Source organism: Manis pentadactyla, chromosome 12 (assembly GCF_030020395.1).
Source record: "Manis pentadactyla isolate mManPen7 chromosome 12, mManPen7.hap1, whole genome shotgun sequence".
In the NCBI taxonomy this organism is placed as follows: Eukaryota; Metazoa; Chordata; class Mammalia; order Pholidota; family Manidae; genus Manis; species Manis pentadactyla.
The window spans coordinates 93,627,312-93,646,176 of record NC_080030.1 but is presented as its reverse complement, the minus strand read 5'-3'; the positions used below and the strand labels follow the sequence as shown (position 1 = coordinate 93,646,176).

The window sequence follows — 18,865 nt, the reverse complement described above, 5'->3', positions numbered from 1 at the left end:
TTCTCAGGACATTTGCATATGTTCAAGGAACTGGTCGTTTCAGAGAAATCTCCTTTTGTCTCTCATATCCCAAAAGAGCATAAAGTCACTTCTTAGAACTGAATGGCACCAGCAAGAGCACATGTGTTTTCCCCAGGTCTGGGCCATACTACTTGTCTACCTGAGCACTTTTCAGTTCTAAGTGAATCAGTTAAAATGAGGACTCGTTCCACCTATAAAAGAGTCGTGAACAGGACTAGTCAGTCTCGCTCGATACCACTGCTTCAAAAAATATTTTTAGTTTTTTTTTTTTTTTTTAAAAACCCATTCTTGGCCTTTCTAAACAGTGACAGAAGAGACATGTACCAAAGCGCCACCATTTCAGGAATCACATTCAGCCCCTCCTGGCAGTACATTTTGGACTGGATTGTCATAGTAAAGCTAAGGTTTTCCCAATTTGACATTCTCATTTTCCGTGAGGAGAGGAGGTTAGGTTTTCCAACAAGCGTCTCAGTGATTCAGCACGACTGCTCCTTGTTGAGTTAATAACTTGCTTTTAGGAGTTACTGTGACTTCAGTGGGAGTGTGGTCCCCAGTAATAATATTGAAGCCAAATCCTTTGTAACATGAATCCTAACCTGTGTTCCTGGGCGGATCCAGAAGAAGCCAACATCTGTTTGGCTGCTGCTGCCCTGATCTGCTCTTGTGTAACGTCCAGAGGACACCTGTCTGAGAACTCAGACGGACAGCCCCCCCACCCCTCTAAGGAGCCAGAATGGTAGATCAGAAGCAACGTGTTAGCTTCAATACCTGATACTCTGTGAGACGTTCTAATTACACCGTTAGCTCGCCCAGCTCGTCAACATTAACTTCTCTCATTCTTTTTAACTATTCCCTAGGTTTGAAGAAAGCTGAAATGAGCACAATATTGTCCTTTATCAACAATCAGCTTTTTAAAATTACTTTCTTTTTTTAAATGATCAAGCACAGCTTATTCACCCAAACTTAACAGGCTTTCTCTGTGCCAGCAACAATATACACACACATATTCTCATTTCTAGGGGCTGGGTTTTATTTTAATAGCATTTAGTGTATTGTTATTCAGCCACTTGGTTTTTCCACTGCGTACATGCCTCTAGGTGAGCCACACAGGGCTAATGCGTACTTCCTTAATATCCTTCAGCGTAGTTTATTCAGGTATCCTCCATCACACAGAGCTTCCTGTTGTTTCCAGCTTTTTTCCACTCTTACAGACATTGCTGCAATAAACATTTTTGTGAACATATTTAGTAGGAATGCTTTTTCTATTTTTTGTGGGTTAGACTGCCTTAATTAGGTGAAAGGCTATATGCTCATTTATTAAACACCACCTAACTACTTTCCCAAAAGGTCGTAGCAATTCAGCCTTCTTCAGCAGTTTGTGAGTGTCCGTTTCCCTCATTCTTACCAGTACTAGTTGTTATCAGTCCTCTTAAATTTTGCCAAGCTCATCATGTATCAGTGCTCCATTCTTTTTTATTGATAAGCAGTATTCCTCTGCAGGAATGCACCACACTACACTGACACATTCATAGTTAAGGGACACTAGGGTTGTTTCCCCTTTTTGACTGTTGTCAATAATGCTGCTGTAAGCATTTGTGTACAGGTTTTTTGTAGACATATGTTTTCAAGTCTCTTACGTAGGAGTAGAATTGCTGAATCATGTGATAACTGTGTGTTTACCCTTTTAAGGAACTACCAGACTATTTCCCAAGGTACCTACACCCTTTTACATTCCCACCAGCAGTGTGAGATCCAGTTCTCTCTGCATCCTCACCAACACTTGTTACTGCCCATCTTTTTTTATTATAGCCATTCTAGTGGATGTGAAATGGTATCCTATTTTGGTATGCAAGCTCATTTCTAAATTTGAAAATTACAGAAAAGTCATAGCATTTTCCAAGTAGTGAGATGATTTTTGTATCACAAGCATTTTTAATTAATTGTAGGTTTAGTAAAGAAGCACTAGAAAGACAGACAGCGTATTGGCACAAACAGAAGTATTGTTTAGTTGGACTTGCCTCATTGACATGTTTCCTATCAAGAGGGATAGAAGCGTGTGAGAGAGAGAGAGAGAGAGTGTGTGTGTGTTTGGGGGAAAGGCACGGGGAGAGTTGGAAGAAATAATCGGTCCAGATCAAACACTGAAACGTAATAGAACAGAAGAACCACATCTGACTCTAACACTTCCACCCAAATGCCAACTTCCAGACATATGTTGTATGTAAAATGTTTACAGTCATTTTTGTGGTTCATTGAATCAGACATCTTTATAAAATGTCTGTGATTGGTCTGCTTAATAAAAAGAAAACCTTCCTTTGCAGCATGGAAGTCAGCCTTATCTCTAATTAAAACAATGTTTCCATGTTGTCTAAAAAGACATTCTTAGCTTCTGGAATTCCAAAGTATGCTGTATGTCTGGAAGGAGAAACCATGTGACAAGTAAAGATAGGGCTAATAAATAATAATAATAATAATAATACTTCATATCTATATCTATAAGGCAGTTCAAACTTTTCAAAGCACTTTCTCCAGCTTATTATCCAATTTTATTCTCCATAGCAATTCTGGAAGCTAAGCAGGGCAGGTAGGATCTCCCTCTGACTCTCAGATCCTCAAAGAACTTCAGGATAGAGAATGAAAGACTTGCCTGAGATCACCCATAGTTCATCGCGGTACCATAATTAAATCCAAGGTGTCCTGCGTTTGTTTCCTAAGCAGGACCACGAGGACAGAGGGTAGGACAGTTGTGCAGGGAACATTCTTCACCTGGACGAGGAGCGTTTGCTGTCAGCGTCTGCATAACCCTGAGCTGACTGTCGCCATGCCAGCAGCACCGGAGTCACCAGCCCGACGGGCATTTGCTTCCTTCTCTGACCCTGCTTGGAGATCTGAGGGTCTTGTAAGAGCATCACAGGCTTCAGAGGGTTGACTGTGCATCAGAGCCTTGGTACTCATAGCTGCTCCAACTCCTACGGCTTCTAGTCAACATCTAGTAGTGAAACTAAGAGAAGAGAGAGGACAGAAGATTGACCAGCCAGCTTCTGTTGGGATTTTAGAGTAAATAGATGTTTGTGTTTGGCTTTTTCTCCAACATTTACATCTCTGTCCTGCTTCTTGCAAAGCCCCCGTCCAGCAAACCAGCACCACCAGGCCAGTGCCATATGTGTTCAGAGGCGTGAAGAGATGAGGGAGCTTAGAACATCTGATAACAACCCTGTAAAAAATATGCAGAGAAACCACAGGCCATAGGAACATCCACTGGAGCAAGAGAGTCGTTTGGGGGCTGGGATTTTCTTTTCACTCTGAAGTCTTTCTTACTGAAATATAGCTGACATATATTATGTGATTTTAGGTGTACAACATAGTAATTCGACAATTATATACATTAAATGCTTACCACAATAAATGTAGTTACTGTCTGTCAACATACAAAGATACAGTATTATTGACTATATTCCCTATGCTGTCCTTTCATCCCAGTGGCTAATTTATTTTATAATTAGAATTTTGTGCCTCTGTACTGCCTTTACCCATCTCACCCATCCCTCCACCCCTCTCCTGGATGGCAACCATGAGTCCGTTCTCTGTGTTTATGAGTCTACTTCTGTTTTTTTGTTTGTTCGTTTGTTTTTTAGATCCAACATGTAAGTGAAATCATACAGTGTTTGTCCTTCACCGTCTGATTTATTTCACTGAGCACAATACCCTCTAGGTCCATCTGTGTTCCCACAGATGGCAAGATTTCACCCTTTTTCATGGCCAAGTAATATTCTGTTCTGTGTATGTACCACATCTCGTTTATCCATTTATCTACTGATGGATACTCTGGTTGCTTCCATATCTTGGCTATTGTAAATAGGGCTGCGATAAACATAGGGGTGCCTATGTCTTTTCAAAATAGTGGTTTTGTTTTCTTCTGGTAAATTTGCGGGTGGGAATTCCCCCTCCACCCGCCTTTGTCTCATATTTGAGTTTTCTGTAAGAAATTATGTTTCTCATACAGCTTTTTTGTAGACCTGAGAGAAAAGAGACGGTGGTTTGGGCCACAGAACCAGGGTGGTTGGTGACAAGGGAATGAAGTGGGTTTCTGCTTGCTGAGAAGGAAGTGCTGGCACCCCGGGGTCCAGCGGTGGCATCCCCGGGTGGGCCCTGGAGGAGGAATATTTAGGTTTCATTGTCATGTTCTGAATGTCAGAGCCTTCTCCCTCCTTTGCCAGCCTCTGGGACCACCGCAGGGATCACTCATTTCACTGGGGCCCCAGAAGGTCTCATCCTCCTCTGGTCACTGCTTGGCAGGCCAGTGGAGGGACTGGGCTAAAACGTCCTCTGTTCTTCCTGTTGTGCTTCTGAGGGAAGAGAAAGGGAGCACGCTACTGGAACGGGGTACATCAACAGTAGCAGACTGTCCAGGGGCACCGCCTCTGGCGCCCTGTTGGGCTCAGCTTGCTAACTCAGTGATGGCCCCTGGCCCTGGGACTCTCCACGGAGATGCAAAGTGGGGGCAGCACCTATGCGCTGCCCTGTGCCTAAAGGGAGGTCAGCACCCTGGATCCCATGAGCCAGTCCCCTTCTGCACAGCCTGCTGCTTAGACTTCATGCCTGGCCTCGTATGCGTGTGGGCATCTGAAGGTAGCTGCAGGCTGGCCGTTCAGACAGGTGGAGGGGTAATTGGCAGGACTTTTCATCCGGTCAGGTTGGGTGTTTCGCACTGTTTATGAGGATGAAACCACACCCGGGCTGAGAAAGAAGCTCCTGGAAGTATGTGGAGAGGGGTCAATAAACAAGATATCCAGCCCCGTTGGGCCCATTGGGGTTGTAAGAAATCGCTAGAGGACGGGGAGAAGGGCCTCAGCCTTCTCCGTGTGCTCCAGCTTTCCAGGGCCAAGTCACATTAGCAGACTTTTGAGCCCCCTTTGGGCAGTGCTGAGGGGCCGAAAGGCCTGAGATGGAGTCTCCTCCCGGCTCCTAACGGCGTCTGTGGCTCCTCCGTGTCCAGGGAATGTGCCCACCAGCCTCGAACTTACTGCTCGGAAACTAACAAATGGCAGGGGCAGGTTCCCACTGTGCCTTTCCGAGGACGCTTCTGGGTTAGTCTGTTTAAGTTCTCCCTTGCTGGAGGGGTAACGGAGCCTTTTAAAAAGAAACAAGAGTGCTGGGGTTTGGGCCTTTATCACATGGAAGAAAGCTTACAGCTGACGCTGCTTTTGCTTTGACCTCTTTAAAAAGCAGCTGGAGTTGCAACAGCTCTGCTGAAATTTTATGGGGTCTTTTGCTTCAAGGACTTTGAAACCAGTACTGTTGATTTTCTCTCTTTCCTGTCTTCCTAGTGTTTTATATTCACTGTCTGGGTGATTTTAAATACAGTAGCTTTGGTGTGGAGGGCCCTTTAGCTTCCCCTGTGGCCTGAACTGTAGATATATATTCTTCCTGAAAGTAAGTAAACACAATTTAGCGCGGGAGCAGACCTGGGTTTTTGTTGTGATCAGAGGGGGTAGAGTGCTGCGGCTCGTGCTGTGTAAACAAGGCCCCCCTGGGAGGGAAGCACCCGTGTCCCTGCAGTCAGACCTCTGTGTTCCTGAGGTGCCGTCCTGGGTCCGCATGTCTGTTTGTTATCCAAAGGCTATAAAAGGGAAAATCAAGCATTCTTCATATCATTATAAGCCCTGGGCAAACACAGCCCCGCGGACAAAGCCCTTGCCTTGTCTGCCCTTCTTTAGGAAACAGAGCAGGGCTGAGCTGAAGGTGGTGTCAAATGGGCCGCTGCAGTCTGGCGTTCTTGGGTCAGAATTTTACAGGTGTCCTGGGACAGGGTTCGCCGTGTGGAAGTTGAATCAGCACACGCATCGGGAGCCTTCAGCAAACAGCAGAGCTAGCAGACTCAAGAGTGGTGAAGTCACCTGACAAAGCAATTGCCTGCAGCCACAGAAAAGGCAAAGGGTCGTTTTGTAGGACTGCCTTTGTGCATAGGGATTAACCGTCCACAAATGCTGGGGTCTGGACTCATGTCTGCCTGCATCTGATGCAACCAAAGAAAAAGCCTGAGCTCAGGATAAAATATTTTCATCTCACTCCCCCTGAACAACACAGACATACACTACAGCTTCTGAATATTAACAAGGAGCTGGCTTCTTCACCCAAAAGTGTTTTGATCAAGTAAACACCCATCTGTTTTGGGGGACTCAGGGCCACTCGAGAGTCCATTTAGTCCATCACCTACAGCTATGCTATCCAGTAGAGTCGCCACAGGCCTCATGTGGCCATCGAGTCCTAGAAACGTGCTTATCCATCCTGCATTGTGATCTGCCGTAAATGTAAAACATGCCTCAGATTTTGAAAACTTCGTACCAAAAAAAAGAGTCAAACATCTCAATTTTTCGATTAATTACACACTGAAAATATTTTTGATCTATTGTGTTGAGTATATACTATTAAAATTAACTTCACCTGCTTCTTTCTTTAATGCGGCTACTTAGAAAATGTAACATCACACATGCGGATCCTGTTTGCACTGGACAGCGCTGGGCTGGTGCTTGCAGGAAGTGTCAGCTTGTAGTGCCATCTGCTGGTCCTGAAGCAGATGCTCACGTGAGCAAGAATGAAGCAATCTGAGCTGGGAAACGCTTTGACTCTTGGCCAAGCAACCTGCAACCTTCCTTTTTCAGAAGCTTCTGAAACAGACCCAGACCTGCCCTGCAGTCCTGCGTCATCAGGAGGCATCCTGGAGAGGGCAGTGGGTCTTAACAAATGCTGGAAGGGGCAGGCCTGTATTCTCTGCCTTGCGGATGTTGAGGAGGCCCTAGAGAGCAGCAGTTCTTTGCTTAAGAAACATTTCAAACCGCCACAGGGTTGTAAGCAGACATTTAATAAGAGTATAAGAACATAGACCCATCCCTCAAGAGATGGGTGTCCTCTCTTGGGATAATGCTCATTTTGTTTGCCTTGATTTGTCAAGAGTTTGAAAGTAAGGATCTTGCTGATAAGAGTACCTGAGTCAGTTGCCTATTGCTGCGTAACATATCACCCCAGACCCTCATGGCTTAAGGCAAGGATCCTTGAACACCTCTCACCGTTTCTGTGGGTCAGGGATTCAGGAGTGGCCCATCTGAGCACTTCTGACTCAGGATATCTCAGAAGGTCAAAGTGAAATGTTGGCCGAGGCTTCTGTCATCTGAAGGTTTGACTGCCCCATGCTGGCAGGGTGATGCTGGCTGGTGGCCACAGGCTTCCGTTGTCCTCCACGTGGGTCTCTCTAAAGGCTGCTTGCCTGTCCTTGAGGCACGGCAGCTGGTGTCTTCCACAGAGAGCAATCTAAGAAGCCTAAGGGAACGTTGCAGCACCTTTTATGACCTAGCCTCAGAAGTTACAACGCCGTTACTCCCACTGCATTGTGCTGGTCAGGAGGCAGGAAAGTCATCCCTCCTCTTGATACAGAAAGGTCATAATGATGTTGTTAAAGAGCATGTGAGATGGGACGGCCATTGTATTTTTGGAAAATATAATCTTCCAAAGTGACGAATGCTTATATAGCACTGCGTAGCTAAACAACATGCCCCATTTTGCAGATGAGGAAACTGACGCTCAGGGAAATAAAATAACGAGCCAGCATCTCATGTCTAGTGGGAAGGACTAAAGCCCAGTCCTAACTCCTGGCCCACCCTGGGGTATCCTGTCCAGTTTGCCTCTCCGTATCTCTCTTACGCTGTTATAACAAAGAATCATACTGGTGGTTTCGTCTTTCCACCATCTTCAGGGTATGCGGTGCTATCTTCACTCAAGTGTGTTAGTAATTCCTTAGATGATAACTGTGTGTAAATTGTCATTTTATTGAGTTGAGCCTTAATGGAAGTAGATTTCAACCACAGAGCCTTTCTTGTAAAAGTGCTGTAGCAATGAAAAAGCACACATTTCCCAATATTTCCCATGATGCTTGCTCCCAAACTCTCAGCAATGATAACCACATTATCATGTGTGTGTTCATGTTCTGTTTATCTGAATACTACATCTTATTTATAATTGAAACAGGAAAGAATTAATCACTGCTCTTGTTCAGTAGTTTCCATATTGATCATCTTTAAACGGAGGTTTTTACACCACTTTCTTTGATGTTCCACCTGCCAGAATTAAAGTGAAAATCCAGGTGCCATAATCCTATTCTCTTACTCTTGGTTTCAGGTCAAACTTCCCTTTCCTGTAGATCAAATCACAGACCTTCCAAGGAACGATTTCCAGATGATGGTTAAGATGCACAAGCTAACCTCAGAGCAGTTAGAGTTCATTCATGACGTCCGACGGCGCAGCAAGAACCGCATTGCAGCCCAGCGCTGCCGCAAGAGGAAATTGGACTGCATCCAGAATTTAGAATGTGAAATCCGCAAATTGGTGAGTTGCCCCGTCCACTGCTGTCAGCAGCCTGGAGTGACCAGGCCTGATGCAAAGCTGCAGTCGTGAAGGCTGGGGAAGTGGAGAAGAGGGTCACCAAACAGGGAGCTTGCGGTTTAATTTTTAAACAAGTTCCTCCACAAAAATAATACCTTTTTGTCTGCAGTGTGTGTGTCTGTGCAGGTGTGTAATCCTGTCAGTATTGTATATCCTTCAGCCATATGTCGTGAGGTAGTTCTTTTTTATTTTCCACTCAACTTGCAGCTAACATTTACTGCATGCATATTTGGACCAGGGATTGTTCGAAACAATATTTGTTGATGTTCACACTTAATCTTCACATCAACCTACGAGTTAGGTGCTATTCTGTCTCCTTTTAAAAGGTGGGAACTGGAGCAGAGAGGTTGGGTAACTCCCCCCTCTGGGGCAGAGCTTGAATGCAAACCCAGGTATCTGATTCCAAATCTTGTGTTCTTACTGCTGCTTTCTCCTGCCTCCCGCAGAGGAGTGTAGGGCGAGGGGTGGGAGGTCTGCCCACTGTGAGGCACTCGCTCAGCCGCAGGATCTCCTGAAGCCCTTCGGAGCCCTGGGGTCCTTGGCTTCGCAGTTCCGCTTCTAAGTGGCTGCCACCTCCTCCCTGTGCCTGGAAGTATTTTATCTCAGGGAAGAAGCTGCCATCTGCCAAGCCCCTCCTGCCTTGGAGCTCTGCACCCCCTTCGCCTTGACAGCAAAAGTTAAGCTATGAGAAGTAAATCCAGGTGGCCTCTGGCTGCCGAGTGTAGCTTGGAAGGCAACCAGTAGAGCCCCACCGAGCACAGTCTTTCTGCTGGGAACTCATCGCAGGTACTGTGCCTGTGCCGGGCTGAAGAAGAGGGAGGCCATGTGATGCAGTTATGATCTTACATCTGGGTCCTCGCACCACACGGCATCCCTCGCCTCTGGTAGCCGCCCTCAGGATAATGTTTGAAAGGCATGAGTAACTGCTACCTGTTACATAGCCCTAGACCTCAGGGTCCTTTTTCATTTGAATAATTTATTTAACACCCTCCAAGCAGGGAAAACCTCCCCAAGTTCATGCTCTCGTCACCTGCACAGTAAAGCCCCAGGCTCCTTAGCAGACACCCCAGTGCTCTCTGTCATCAGTCTGCGGCTGCCACTCCCTTCCAAAAAACGTGGCCCCAGAAAATCCAGCTGTCTGCACTTCCCCCGCTGTCTCCTGCTGTTGATACTACTCTGTGCCATGCCTCTGCTGTTTCTCCTCTGCCTCAGACATTCCTCTAGTGTTTTTTCCTTACCATTCACGTTCCTCTCCAGGAAGCCCCTTTCTTGAGTCCACAGCGAGGCTGGGCACCTGCCCCTGGAGCCCTCATCTGACCTCCGGCTTCATGCTCATCACATTAGTCTTGCATTTCCTGCCTGTGCGTATTTCCCCCGCCACCGGCCCTGGACTCAAGGATCCTCATCTCTGCATCCCCAGCATAGACCCACTGAAGCCTCTCGGGAAATGTCTGTTACCTGAAATCTATTGAAATTGTGACTGGGTTATGAGATTATGAATTCTTTCTTTTTCAAATTTTTCTTCACTGTTTTTTTAACAATCTCATTTGAGCCCCACAGAGAAGCACGTCACTGACCCTGGGGAGTGTGTGTCTTCTGAAAGCCTGCAGGGCTTCGGTAGGGAGCCGAGCCAGGCTGAGCCCCGGGCGGTGGGTCGTCAGTACCTTAGGCAGCGTCCCTGGTAATTCTGGCCCTGTGCTACTCCTCAGGCAGTCGAATAACTCTGATTACCCAGATTTGAGAAATGCCTGATTTTTGTAATTAGCATTCTTCTCCTTGTAATAGTGGAATCCTGCACAAATAGTAAAGTCCAAGCCACACACCAGGAAGAAATGAAAGCACTTTGCTAATATTGTTCAGTTGAAGAGCCAGGAGGGAGGGCACCTCCTACTTCTTCCTCCGCCTCTTTGGAAACCTGTTGGATAATGCTGCATATCACTGCTGAATGGGGGTGTCCTGTGCTCATCAGTGTGACGTAAGCTCCGTGCTTGTAAGGAAGGCCTTGATTTATACTGCCTCTCCTGCAGAGACGCAGAACACTGCCACACAGCATGTGATTTTCTTCCCCTTAGAAAGTGGCCTGGAACATTCTGCAGATCAGTAGGCACGGAGGGGTCTGTGCCTTAGCCAAGACGGTATGACAAAATTGAGATGAATGCGCCTCCTGGGGCTGGGCAGTGTGGCCTCCCACTTTGCAGACTGCCAGGTTACTGGGAAGGAGGTCCAATTTGCGTAGCCATGTGTGGAAGACTTTCTTCCCAAAGAGACCTGCCGGATGTGTTCAGCTTCCTATGCACACCCAGTGGCAGGGATGGCACAGGAAGGCGGGGACGGGCTGGTCCCCAGCACGCGCACACCCGCTCCCCACTCCCACGCGGTCTCCGGCGTGCCACTCAGCTTTTGCAGAGTTGCATAATGTATTTCTCTCAAGTTGCACTTGTACATCTGTTTATGTTTCATTTTTAAAACATGTTTTCTTGATAGATTTATAAATATTTTAGCAGGTGCCCTTTCCCCGTGTAAATCTCTCTCTCCGACACAAATGGCCGCGCTGCCTGCCAGACTGCGTTCCCGTTCCGGCATGCACGGTTCCCATGCGCAAGACCCCCGTGCCGGCTATTTGCTCTTCTCTCGCCTCCTCCTCTCACCCCTCCTGCCCACCTTTGGGAAGGGTTGGTGAGGGCACGCTTCAGGCGGCCTCCGTTCTCCAGTTTCTTCATCCATGATCATGTGTTGTTGAGGGATTGTCGATACACAGTGGACATCCGCTTTCTCCATCCATGTCCTTGTGTGTGTCCTAGGGAGCTGCCTCCTGTCTCCTCACACACATGGTTATGGTTAAACCTTAATCAGCCTCCCCTCTGTTGACTTCATTAATCTCTCTGACAAGGTGATGAATTTTAGCAACACAAGAGCTTATGGGGGATTTTCTTTAAGAAAAACAGCCGGCACCTTGCACGAGTGTGCTAGGGCTCAGCCCCCGCCTCTGCCCTGCCTGTATGCACGGAGAATCCATGCCTGGGACTGACTCCCTGCCCTGTCCCCAGCTGTCCTCAACAGGACCGGCTGTGTTCAGTCTGTCTGCCGCAAAGGCCGGGGAGCCTGCTGGTGTTGGATTGAACCATGTGAAACCACCAATGGTCAATTTTTTTGTGATTTTCATTTATTATAATAATCTTTCCTTTTTAGAGAAGTTTTAGGTTCACAGCACCATGGAATGGAAAATACAGAGTTCCCATATGCCGCCAACCCTTGAACACCCCCCGTCTGCCCCGCTGTCAGCAACCCCCACAGGGGGGTGCATTTGTTACAACTGATGAACCTACAAAGATGCATTACCCCAAGTTCATAATTTCCATTAGGGCTTGTTCTTGGCGTTGTACATTCTGTGGGTTTGGACAAATGCCGTGATCACGGAGTAGTTTCACGGCCCGAGAGTCCTCTGTGCTTCCCCGCGCCATCCCTCTCTTCCCCGCCCCCATCAGCCCTCACAACCACCAACTGTTTTCCTCTCCCCATAGGTTTGCCTTTTTCCAGAATGTCATATAGTTGGAACTGGTCGATTATTTCTGACCTTCAGAAATGGCACCCTCTTCCTTTAGGGAGACATGTTCAACGGCAGGGTTTGAGACTGAGAGTTTTCCAGTAGATGATCTGCAAACCCCAGATTCCAGAAGACTGGACTCGTGGGTCCCTGCAGTTTTCTGGTTGGTGGTCATTTTGGGGGTCACCTGGCCTGGCCTCAGAGCCGCCTCAGGGGAGATGTCAAGGTCAGTGGCACGTCAGGAGGGCTGCTCAGGTGGGAGACTTGGCACAAGTGTGTCCAGGCCCCCTGAATACATGTTTTTTCAGGTTTCTAGATCCTGATCTGGTCATTCATCCTGCAGTAATATAGGATACAAAAAGGGAAGTTGGAGAACTCCCAGCAACAAGGCCTAGGGCCTCCGCAGCAGGTTGCTCACGCCTTCTCTTCTTCCTCTGTTGTCCAGGTATGTGAGAAAGAGAAGCTGTTGTCAGAGCGGAATCAGCTGAAAGCGTGCATGGGAGAACTGTTGGACAACTTCTCCTGCCTTTCGCAGGAGGTCTGCCGAGACATCCAGAGCCCCGAGCAGATCCAGGCCCTGCATCGGTACTGCCCTGTCCTCAGACCCGCGGGGCTCCCCACAGCCTCCAGTATTACCCCTGCGCCCCTGGGCGTCGAGCAAAACCTCGCCACCTCCCAGTGCGCAGTGGGGGAGAACATGCCCTGCTGCTTGGAGCAGGGCACGGCTCCCCCAGGGCTGCCCTGGGCGCCCAGCAGCACCTCAGAGAACTGCACCTCTGCGAGGAGGCTGGAAGGCCCTGACCTGGGAACCTTCTCAGAGAGAGGCCCTCCTCTTGAACCCAGGAGCCAAACGGTGACCGTAGACTTCTGCCAGGAAATGACTGATAAGTGTACAACGGACGAACAGCCCCGGAAAGATTATACCTAGTGGCTGGCCTGCCTCCCAGTTCTGACACCTCTCCCACCCGGCTGTTTGTCGGTCAGCCTGTGGCGCTGTTCCTCTGTTGTCTGGAAGAACCAAGAAGGAATTTGGTGCACACTACAGCTTTCTTAGCAGCAATACTGTTTCTAAGTGTTCCTCCTCTGTGCCAGGAGTGATACATAGTTACCTTCACATTGGTGCTACCCCTTGCTTAGGCAAGGAAAGACAGCAGTGGTGGACACTGTCTGTCTGTGGGTTCATTTCAGTCATAACAGGGATAGACTGTCACACCTCTAGGACCCAACCACGGATTTTTTTTCTCAGTGGCCCATGTCACAAACCCTATCTCAGGAATTTCTTCTGAATGTTCAATTTTTTTCATTGAAGACAGCTTCTATAACACATCAAAGTTTTATAGCTAGACTGTACATATTATATATAATATATATATAAAATATATATATATCCGTATGCAAAAGTCCTGCATGCCTCAAGTTGCTCATCCTAAAACTGGAAACTTCATTTCTCACTTATCAACAGGTTCCAACATTCCTCTTCTTTTGCCTCTGATGCTAGAACGCATTTGGTAACTATAAACACGGTCGTTTTTCTTGCTTCACAGTTCAATTTTGATTTGTACTTATTTATGGACAGAATTCGGTGTTGGAAGCTTGCTTTGAGGTTTTCTTTCAACTTTTTTTTTTTTTCAATTCGGTTTGGGCGCCACCACATGGTGTCACTCGAGTACTGTGAGCCGGTTGTTTCTAGCAGATTCTGTACAGTCACTGTCCATTTTGCCACTTGCACTGAGTTTTGGGTCAACCCTATTTTCTTAAATGAAGTTGTAACTTCAGTATAACTCAAGTATACTGTATATTCTTTGCTCTTAGTTAAAAAGTAAGACATTTTAGCTAATTAAAAAGCACTCAGGTGATAATCATGTAGGAAAAACAATCTTGCCAAATAAGGAATTCATCCTAGGATGTGTAGACAATAATCTGCTTGGATATTTTTATATTTCCTCTCCTCCCCACCTTTCCCTCAGCAAACTTTAAATGCAGATCGAGTTCACAGTTGATGCTGGATGTTCAAATTCCTGAGTGGGGAGAGAGTTTGGACATCTTACTCAAAAGTGCATCAAAGCAGCAGAAATCTATGATTTTTATACCAGAATTCAGCAGGCATTGGCTCCTAGAAATCAAGTTGGAACTGTTTTTTTACCCCGGGAGTAAGTCCCATTCATTTCAACACCTCATAGGCGTCTGCTCGCTCTCGGAAGTGTAGAAAGGTGCTCCTTTGAACTACTTGAGTGATCAGCCACCCCGCTTGCCTGCCCAGGACTGGCTTCCCAGGACATCTCACCTGCAGGGATCTGAGTCACAGGCCTGGTGGTCCTGCCTGTGAGTGGCCGTCCAAGGTTAGTGCAGCTCGCCCAGAGTAGGAGAGCACAGGGCAGAGGTGAGCCTGAGCTCTGTCAGTGGTGCAGGCAAAAGCACTTCTTTCTTCCATCTCTCCCCAAATGCTTTGAGTTGAATTCTGAGGTTTTTCCACCAGTCTTTCATCTAAAGGCAGATTTCATTCCGGAGGCTTTGGAAGTTACACGTCCAGGAGCCCCCTTGCCCTACACACCCACCACACACACACCTACCCTCACCTGATGATAATTTTCTTGCTGCAAAACCGGCTGGCTTGCAACCCACAGAGAGCAGCTTCCCTTGGCCCTGGGGGTGTGCTGCCCCCGACCCCCACCCCACCCCGGCCATGTTTACAGGAAGATGTGCCCGAGACCCCACAGCCAGCCCCAAGGAGGAGGAATCCACTCCCTTCCTCCAGGGGGCCTCCCGCCTGGCTGAGGGAAGAGTCCGGAAGGTTTGTTGGGGGGACGGGGTGGGGGGATGGGCCAGTGGGCCCTGGGGACTAGATGGTTGACTTTGTTTCTTTATTTGTGCCATTGTTTGGACAATATTAAAGCTGCATGTAAAAGGAGAAACTAGTATATGATGTAGGCAAAAAGTGAAATCATAGTAACATGTTTTAGTATTACTGACTTTTTTCTGTATGAATATTAGTGCTAAGTGTGGAAATATGTCTGAATGCCAGGAATGTGTTGGTTCAAGCAGTAGAAAAAAGAAAAGGTGATTCTTTTAAAGTAGTTCCACTTTTAAAACCTGCCTCTGGGTGTTTGTTTTCTGTGTGTGTGTGTGTGTGTGTGTGTGTGTGTGTGCGCGTTTGTATGAGACAGATTTTGATAAAGCTTTGTGCTGGAGCTACTCTTTTCAATACAGTTGTTGGGATTTCTTGGCCCAGTAGAACGGTTCTGTGCTTCACCGTGAGGTTTGCCTCTGTGGAGAACTGGTGACAGCTCGAATTCAAACTCAATGTGAATCGTGCGCTACATCACAGGTATGCGTTACAGTGGAGGCGGCCGCCAGCAGTATTTTTTTTAACGCTCTTTGTTGCCTTTTCTAAGTGACCACCTCCTCTGTTCAAAAAGGAATGTTTTCTGCTCGTATCATAACCAGGTCCAAACCAGCTCGTTGGCATGTTACCCAGTAACAACTCACATGCAACTGGCAGTCTTGACCATGTCCCGCCAGTTTCCCCGCCGTCAGCTGTTGGGCCCGCACACACCTGGGTGCCACCAGCCTTCTGTGGGTGGGGGGTGGGGGTCTCTCTATTTCTCTCCACCCTAACTCAGCCCACCTCCTCCTACCAACCCCTGCCGCCTCGCTTTTTTTTTTTTCTGTCTCTTACCCAGCCAAGCGCTTGCCATGGGAACTGGTTAAAAAAACTGCTCAAGAAACCATCTTTTGATTTCTTAGAGATTTTTAACAAGCTGTTATGATTTTGTTCACTACCCCACCGTGAACAGCAGCTGGCTCTGTACGGCTGTTTATATGCCCCATCTCGTCTTTTACCCTCTGAACCACGTGTTTGTCAAAAATCATTTCTGGGTTGATTCCAAGGGAGGACTAGCCGGGGACCAGAATCCACGTTGCCTCAAGCGCAGTTTGAAAAACCAGCCTCCTGGGATCCCTTAGGGAAGCGAAGCCTGTGATTTCTATGAAAAAGAGAAGCAAGTTCGTGCAAGGAATAGTGTTTGCACAGCATGGTGATATTTAGCTTTCTTTTTAAGGGCCCTTGCTCCCCAAATTGCAGGGCCCTGTAGCTGTGGACCGTTTAGGGGGGTGCCTGAGACAGCGAGTTGGGTCTTAGAGTGGCTGCGGGCGCAATGGCCTGCCGGGGCGGGGACAGTGGAGCGGGCCTGGCGGCTGGTGCAGACCCGCCTGAGTCTAGTCCTCCCCTTGGTGCTGCCTTCGTCCTGCGTGTGTCGCCAGGCAGCCTCACTTCGTTCAGGTCGGTCAAACTCGAGGCAGGTGAGTGCCGGGCTGTGCACACGTTTGTTTCTCTGCGTTATATGGGGGGTGCCTTGAATAAAATGGAGCTTCGTGACGGACTGATTCTGGAACAAAACAGTTGCAAAAACAAAGCAAAACGAAAGAGCTGGGGAAGTTACGAGGCTGTCCTGCTTCTCCTCTTGCGGGTTCCCTCCCAGCGACTCGGGACCCAGAGGTGACGCTGCGGTATAAATGTTACTTCGTGTATCGTACAAGTAATTTATTAACTTTTTCTGAAAGTATGCTGCTCTTAAGATGCACTATGGTTTTGGATTTAATCCTTGTATTGCTTTCCCAAGGAAGTAAAAAAAGGCTAGTGACTAGTATGCCAGCTGCCCCTTGTCCTTCAAAAGGAGGGCAGGGACCAGCGACAGAACTTGCACGAGACAACTGCTCAGAGTCAGTGGGCACAAGGTGAAGTTCAATGCTGTCGTCAAGAGGGCTAAACCTATACTTTCTCTTTTAATACTTTCTGATTGCTGTTAAAAAAAGAAGAAATGAACAAAGGTGTGGAAAGTACAAACCTTTTAGGAAACCACCAAGTCCAGCCCCTACGAGCTGCTCTACAGAGTGTGGAATAGCGTCCTCTCAAAATCGGTAAAAGCCTGCAAAGCTTTTTCAAATCCCTGTGTGGCTATCTAGTTCTATACTTCATACTCTGTTTAATCTAGGAGCTGCCTAATAAATGGCCTCAAAGGGCTCCACTACTGCTTACAGTTTGGGAGGAGTCGCAGATCTAGAAGGAGTGAGAATCAAGCTCTGTCCTCAAAGCACTGTAAATAGACTAAGGAACATAATTTTTTTTTTAAGAATAAAGCTGTTCACTGTATCGTGTTTCTTCCCCAAACTGAGGATTTTGTTGTAGGTTCAGGTTCTGGCGACTCAGTGCTCAGTGTAATACGCTGTGTGGAGTCAGAATTCTTGCAGAAGTCCATGTGCATGGAGGCATTTGTGTGTTCAAGCTGTATGTTTCTAATACTGCCTGAGCCATCTCACGACCCAAGCATCAGAGATTGATGCTGTAGAATAGAATATGTTTGTATACAAATAGTGTGTGCAAATAGTATTTGTACATAGAAAAGACCTACTGTGGCAGATGGAGGATAAATTATTCAACCGACGGTGCAAAAAACATTTCTTGCAAAGAAAAGTTAAGTGTATAGTATTTTCCTACACTCCACCCTGGGAGATAATATTTATATCAAATGAATATCTGCATTTTAATTGTAATCTGAAAATGATGCTACCGTTTGTGAAGCATACCTACTTGGTTGCAGAGGCCCACTTCCGTAGCTTTGATTTAACGGTGTGACGTGGTGTGTGCATTTCACTATCAAGCAATGGATGAAGGACTCTGACTTTCATTTTCATTCCAGTTTATTGACCTCAGATAAAAGCAGTGGCCCTCCTTAGAAGCAGAAGTGCACCGAGACCACTCATTTCAGGTAGACTCGAATTCAGTGCCAAACGCTCCCATGGGGATGATTGGACATGTATATAAGGAAAGAGAGTGAAAGGACTTGGACAAAGAGTCCTACAGGTTGATGCTAAGTCCTCTACCAAAACGTGTCTGGAGGCAGAGTGGCGACCTCCACTTGAGTCCTAAGGGTGCATTTTGCACATGTGCGTGCCGGGATGCCCATTCGCACTCTTATGTAAAAGACCCGCCACTTGTAGTGAGTGAGCAGGAAGATCGCGAATGCATTTGGGAGCTTCGGTGCTGGTCAGACGGTGAGCCTTTCGAGGCAAGCACCACCTTGGCCTGTGAGGCCCAAAGGGCCTGTGAGAATTTGTTCCAGAAGCAGTCTGGGGCAAGTGCACCTCTAATATATGCCTTACAAACTCCAGAGGCCATATTCAAAACAGGGTCTTCTCAGTGTATGCAAGGGGCTGCAGCCCCTCTTCTCTTCCTCCCCAGGTCGAACAATACGGACAGTTTTCACACATATCTACCTGTATAACCCTCTGTACCTCTCATAACTGGTCAACGACTGTAACAGGTTACATCAGGTGTTTTTCTACATACTTTTTACACAGATTCTATGCGATTAATGTAACTTAATTCAATGCATCACTTTATTGTACTAGTTCTTAGGCCTGTCCTTTTCTTTCTAAGTGATTGTGGTTTTTGTTGTGGTTTTTTATTGTAAAAATGAAATGGCTGTTGATGCTTATTCTCTGTAACTAAGAATTTTTACCTTTTTGGGGAAAATAGCATTGAACTAATGAATTGAAACTTCATTTACTCGTTGTAAATACACTATTGTGCAAAAGAATTTTCCCTCAGTTGAACTGCTAGTGTTAACTGAATTTTGTCTAGACACCATTTCTGTTGATGAAATAAAGACATATCATTATGCACTGTAAACTGACTTTCTTTGTGTTGCGGATCACAGAGCCAGAGGCCTTAGGAAAGTCTTTTTTTTAAGATTTTTAAAAAAATTTTAAAGATTTTTTAAAGAGACAGGAAGCCCTGTCTCTTCCTCTAGTTTGGACCCTTACTTGCTACGTCATTAATCTTATTAGAAATCTAGAAAATGTGAT

General features: G+C 46.8%; 1 protein-coding gene across 4 annotated transcripts in view; it reads left to right on the top strand.

Moving 5' to 3' along the window:
• BACH2 (BTB domain and CNC homolog 2) overlaps positions 1 to 18,689 on the top strand; it is a 309,960-nt gene extending 291,271 nt beyond the window's left edge. For all 4 annotated transcript variants that reach the window (XM_036896821.2, XM_057489419.1, XM_036896828.2 and 1 more), the window contains 2 exons: positions 8,194 to 8,400; positions 12,447 to 18,689. In XM_036896821.2, coding sequence (XP_036752716.2) covers positions 8,194 to 8,400; positions 12,447 to 12,929 — 690 coding nt within the window. In that variant the 3' untranslated portion in view covers positions 12,930 to 18,689. The remainder of the gene's footprint in view (positions 1 to 8,193; positions 8,401 to 12,446) is intronic.
• The last annotated feature ends 176 nt before the right edge of the window (positions 18,690 to 18,865 follow it).